Below are 6,000 nucleotides of genomic sequence, written 5' to 3'. Positions count from 1 at the left end.
TCAGAAAGGCCAACTGCTCTGCCCTTTGCTTCTCAAGCAGCAGTAGCCACAGGTCAGAGAGAGGCAGGAGAGTGGACAGAATGGAAGGAGGTGATAGAGTCTCCTTTCCCTCAAAATCCTATGCAGCAGGAACACCCTTCCCATATGGCCCCTTGCTCAGGAAGTTAATCATTCCTGTTTCCAGCTAGTTCCAGCACCTGGTATTGCCCCTCAACATGGCTGGTCCTAGGGAAGAGGCAGGGATGGAAGCAGAAAAGATGAGAAGTGAGGCCTTCCTTGCTGCATTGCCAGGGCCTCGGAAGGCACTGTCCCATTTCACAGCAGAGCAAGCCAAGGCCCTGAAGCCACTCACTTTAAGTGGCAGAACCAGGGACGTGGCCTCGTTTATCAGGGGTCTCTGTGCTGACCCTTTTGCCTCCAAATAATGAATTTGAGGGCCTAAAGGCTACATAGAAGTTCAGTGACCACCTGACATCAAGTAGCATCTGTCTTTAGCCATGATGGATCCTGGATGTCCTGTTCTTTGGGCAGAGGGAAGAAAAGGAGAAGAGAAGAGAAGATAAAGAACAGGAGAGGTAGACAAAGAAGAAAAGGAAGAGGAGGGTAAGGAAAGAAAAGAAGAAGAAAAGGAGGAGAGAATGGGAAATGCAAAAAGAACAAGGATAGAGATGGAAAAGATGGTTTTGAGGCTTGAGGGGTCCCATGACTACCCCCTGCCCTGAGTTCTCTTCTCCTTACTGCCATAATTCTTACTTTCTCACCTCACCCTGCTGGGAATGAAGCCTGGGCCTGTACATGGTAGACAAATGCTCTACCCCTGAGCTTCACCCCCAGCCCAGACTTTTGTAGGGTAGATTCCCACAAGTAGTCTGACTGGTCAGTGCTAGACAGTGGGTACTTGGCCTTGGGTCAAGTAGAAGACAGACAGCACAGGGACTACAGCCTACCCAGAAAGAGCAGGAATGGAGAGGACAGGCTAGGCTGGGACCTCAACAAGGAGCCATCACAAGGTTCCACAGCTCGCTCAGGTCTTGTTTCCTCTAGGTGAAAGGAGGCAGGGCACAGTTTGTCACTTCCATTCTACAGATCAGAAAAACACAGCCCAGAGACAACGAAAGGCCTTCCTTAGACCACACAGCCAGTTGCAGAGCTGAGAAAGTGCCAAGCTGACCCAACTTCTATGTCTGCTCCTATGCTTCCTATCCTTCCCCATGATCTGCTGAGATACCCCCACCTTGCTCTGCTCTGTGAGTCAGCAGCCAGGCTCTCTCCAATGCATTATTTAGCTCCAGATAGGCAGTCAGCTCCTGTTTCACTGGCCACAGCCCCGGATACCTCCCCTGCCCACCCTCCAGGTGGGTATTGAGCACTCTCCCTTGGGCTCGGGAGATCTATGCTCCACTTCAGGCTCAGTGCAGGTGTCTGGAAGTCTAGCACAGGTGACATCCCCTTTTGGGGGCTCAGTGCCTTCCTTTGACACTGTGGAGTCCTAAGCACTTCCATTGCAGGGTTGAGCCAGCTGAGTGAGGCACAGGAGCGTTTGAGCCACATCAGCACAGTTATTGACACTGTGATTAAAATCAGGATGCTCCCTGACATGGGCCTCACTGGCTTCTCCCACTGTCCTGTAAGCAACACCCACACATTTTCCACAACCACCCAGTGAGGGTGAAACCCAAGGCGGCTCTAGAGGACATGAATTATGGATCCGTCCTCCTGGATGCTGGCCCCGTCCCTTCTCAAGCCACTTCAGCCAGTCTCAGCTGCTCAGAGTCTGAGAAGGCCACAGGTTCAGCTGCAGAGAGACCTAGCAGGTCCCCAAAGTCCCTCAACCTGTGACACCGGCCCCAGGCCCAGTAGAAGCAGGAGGCCACCATGGCAAAGGACGAAGATGAAGAGAAGAAAGCCAAGAAAGGGAAGAAGGGGAAGAAGGCCCCTGAGCCGGAGAAGCCCAAACGGAGCCTGAAGGGCACATCTCGGCTCTTCATGGGCTTCCGAGACCGCACACCTAAGATCTCCAAGAAAGGCCAGTTTCGGAGTGCATCAGCCTTCTTCTGGGGCCTCCACACTGGTCCCCAAAAGACCAAACGCAAGAAGAAGGCCCGCACTGTGCTCAAGTCCACATCCAAGCTCATGACACAGATGCGCATGGGCAAGAAGAAGCGGGCGATGAAGGGCAAGAAGCCCTCCTTCATGGTCATCCGATTCCCAGGCCGGCGTGGCTACGGCCGTCTCCGGCCCCGGGCCCAGTCCCTCAGCAAGGCATCCACGGCCATCAATTGGCTCACCAAGAAGTTTCTCCTCAAGAAGGCTGAAGAGTCGGGTAGCGAGCGGGCCACAGTGGATGCCTGGCTCCAGCGTTCGGGCTCCCACGTGGGTTCTCGAAAGCTCCCCTTCCCATCAGGCGCCGAGATCCTGCGCCATGGAGGCCGGCTCCGCAGGTTTCCTCGCAGCCATAGCATCTATTCATCTGGGGAGCCCGTGGGCTTCCTGCCCTTCGAGGATGAGGCCCCATTCCAGCACTCAGGCTCCCGCAAGTCACTGTATGGGCTCGAGGGCTTCCAGGACCTGGGAGAATACTACGATTACCATCGTGAGGGAGATGACTATTATGACCAGCAATCACTGTACCACTACCAGGAACAGGAGCCCTACCTGCCTGGCTACGGCCCCTACAGCCCGGCCTGGCCACCCTACAGTGACCACTACTATGGGTATCCTCCTGAAGACCCCTACGACTACTACCACCCTGAGTACTATGGTGGTAGCTCCTTCTACCCTGGCTATGGTTATGGCTACGATGATTATGAGCCCCCTTACGCACCCCCATCAGGATATTCATCTCCTTACAGATACCATGACACATTTGAGGGTGAGGCCTACCCATACAACTACTACCTGGATCCCTACGTACCTTATGACCTGCAGTACCCGCCCTATGACTTGCCATATGACACTCCCTACAACGCACCCTACTTTGATCCCTACGGGGTCCCCTACACCGCCCCCTATGCTGAAGACATCTATGGTGGTGCGGATGAAGCCATCTATCCTCCTGAAGCACCATATCTTTATCCGGAAGAATCGTCGTTTATGTATCCCTGGGTGCCACCACCCATCCTATCACCCCACAACCCGTACGCCCACCCCATGGATGACATCACAGAGCTGGAGGAGCCGGAAGAGGCCAGTGGGGAGCAGAAAAGCACCTCCTTCCGTTTGCCCAGCGCTGCCTTCTTCGAGCAGCAAGGTATGGACAAGCCTGCCAGGTCCAAGCTGTCCCTCATTCGCAAGTTCCGCCTCTTCCCACGGCCTCAGGTGAAGCTATTTGGGAAGGAGAAATTGGAGGTGCCCTTACCTCCCTCTCTGGACATTCCACTGCCCTTAGGAGATGCAGAGGAAGAGGAGGAAGAAGATGAGATGCACCCAGTACCTAGGATGCCCTACACCTATCCTTACTGGGGCTTCCTCTCACCACGCCAGCGAAACCTCCAACGAGCCCTGTCAGCCTTCGGTGCCCACCGCAACATTGCGCGCTTCAGCCCTGAGCTTGGCCACCCCACTCCCCGCCCAGTTACCTCGTTGGCACGGTTTCTTAAAAAGACCCTGTCAGAAAAGAAGCCTGTACCGCGACTTAGAGGCAGCCAGAAGGCACGAGCAGGAGGTCCTGTAGTCCGGGAGGCAGCCTACAAACGCTTCGGCTACAAGCTGGCTGGCATGGACCCCGACCGGCCCAACACACCCATCGTGCTGAGACGGACCCAGCCACGAGCTTGCAACAACAACAACTCTCACCACCCACCCTCACCCAGGACAACACGTCAGACCCTCGCCCACTGGAGTGCACTTGTCTCCCCTCCAGTGCCCAGGCGAGCCCCTAGCCCTGGCTCACCACCACCTGCCCCACCATTCTCTCCCAACCTCTCCGGTCTGCCCAGGCCAGTCTCTCCCTATGGTTCTCTTCGACGGCACCCCCCACCCTGGGCTGCACCATCTCATGTGCCCCTGGCACCCCAGGCAAATTGGTGGGCCTTTGTGGAGCCTCCTCCCATGAGCCCAGAGGTGCCCCCTGAGCTGCTTGCCTACCCTGCACCCCGGCCCTCATTCAGGGGTTCCCGACGTCGAAGGGCATCCTTTGGCTTCCCTGGGGCCTCCCCACTGGCATCTAGGAGGCGGGCCTGGACCCCCCTGCCCTCACCCCAGCCTTCACTGAGAAGCCTACCAGGCCCAGGCTACCGTTCACCCTTGGGACCCCGGTCCCCTCAGCTGTCCCTCCGAAGGGGCCCCTTCCAACCACCCTTCCCACCCCGGCCTCGACAGCCTCGGTCACTGCGGGAGCCTCTGGTGCCACGCCGGTCCTCTGGACGCTTGGGCCCACCCCGTTCCCCAGTGCTAGGTTCTCCTCGGCCACCCTCACCACCCCCAATGCTGCCCCACAGCCCCCGGCACCGGTCCCTCAACCTGTCCTCGCCCCTCCCGCACACGTGGCGGCGCCTCAGTGAGCCACCAACCCGAGCTGTGAAGCCACGAATACGTGGGTCCTTCCACCCACCACCCAGTGCCGGGTCCTGGAGGGCGGCCACAGGGCGCCGAGAGCACCAGGAGAGCCAGCGTGAACAGGAGGATTCAGAGACACCCTGGACAGTGCCCCCATTGGCCCCCAGTTGGGATGTGGACATGCTTTCTACCCAGCGTCCATCCTCTCCCTGGCCAGGAGGTGCGGGTAGCCTTCGAGGCTTTTCTAGGCCATCTCCTGTGCCAGAAAACCCATTCTTCCAGCACCTGGGCCCTGTGCTACCTCCCACTTCCCAGCCTGAGGATCCAGCCTCTGACTCGACTACTGTCTTCCTGAGCAGACACCATGATCCAGGGCCTGGACATCTCAGCAAGTCAGCTGGCCCAATCTCTGAGAATCCTGAAGAAGAGGCCACCCCTGGAGATCCTCAGACATCAGCAGAGCCAGAGCCCCAGACCCTAACACCTCCCAAGGATGCTCCCCAAGAGCAGAAGTCATTAAGGCGCAGCCTTTCATACCCACTGGCCACATGTGACCAGACTAGAGTCACATGGCTACCATGGCGTCGCTGGAAAACACTGTCCAGAGCCCCAGCCCCCTTGGCACCCACCGGGACCCCAGTGCCCCTGCCCAAGGCAGGTGAGCGACCCCAGGCTGGCGCTGCACGGTTTGCTGTAGTTATGCCCCAGGTACGGGGTCTGAGCTCTTTCCAGAGAGTTGGGTCTGCAGCCCTGCAGCCCCCTGAACAGCCAGGCCAGGATCCTGAACACAACCCGGAGCCCCGAGCCTGGAGTCTGTGCTGGCCCCATCGCTGGCTGCCAGCACATGCCCATCAGCACTGGCTACGAGTGCACACCCGCTCCCAGTCCCACCGTGAGGGTCCCGGAGCCACCTGCCTATCCCTCAGGGGCCCTTGGAAACAAGCTGCCTCCCAAAGCTGGCAGAACAAGGTATGGGGTGCAGGTCAATGGGAGGGTGTGGCAGTTCTGGCCTAGGAAACAGGGCTGGAGGTGGTCTGAGGAGCTGCTACTTGCCTCAGTGTCCCCATCTGCAAGGTGGTAATAGGTTGGAACACCTGAGCCTCCTGACGGAGAGCTAAATGAGAGGATTCACAGACAATCCTTGGGGCTGAAGGATTCTGGACTGGGTGAGGGTGGCAGCGTGGGACACAACTTTCCAGTCCTTTCATTGCTAAGTAGAGAGACTGAGGCCCAGAGGGCCCACAGTGGATGGTAGCTGAGCTAAGAGTTCACCTGAGCCACCTGTGAGATCCAGGCAGGAAGCCCATCTGAAAGATGCCCAGTCTGTGCCTGGCTGCCACACACATGGAGGAATGCGAGCCTGATGCCGGGTGGCCCTCAGAGGAGGCAGGTGGTCACCGGAGCCTCCCCCGGGACATCCGGAATAGGCGGGGCAAGTAGGCGGTGAGTGCTTCTCAGCCTCTGCAGACGGCGCCCCGTGCAGCCGGCACCCGGTGCAGCCGG

General features: G+C 58.1%; 1 protein-coding gene across 1 annotated transcript in view; it reads left to right on the top strand.

Annotated features, from left to right (window-relative positions):
- Positions 1-1,875: 1,875 nt before the first annotated feature.
- Positions 1,876-6,000, top strand: part of Myo15a (myosin XVA) — a 51,336-nt gene continuing 47,211 nt past the window's right edge. The window contains exon 1 of the mRNA XM_048365491.1: positions 1,876-5,466. Within this exon, the coding sequence (XP_048221448.1) occupies positions 1,876-5,466 (3,591 nt within the window). The remainder of the gene's footprint in view (positions 5,467-6,000) is intronic.

This window comes from Perognathus longimembris, chromosome 17, assembly GCF_023159225.1.
Source record: "Perognathus longimembris pacificus isolate PPM17 chromosome 17, ASM2315922v1, whole genome shotgun sequence".
In the NCBI taxonomy this organism is placed as follows: domain Eukaryota; kingdom Metazoa; phylum Chordata; class Mammalia; order Rodentia; family Heteromyidae; genus Perognathus; species Perognathus longimembris.
The sequence above is the reverse complement of the archived record's forward strand: the minus strand, read 5'-3'. Positions and strand labels throughout refer to the sequence as shown.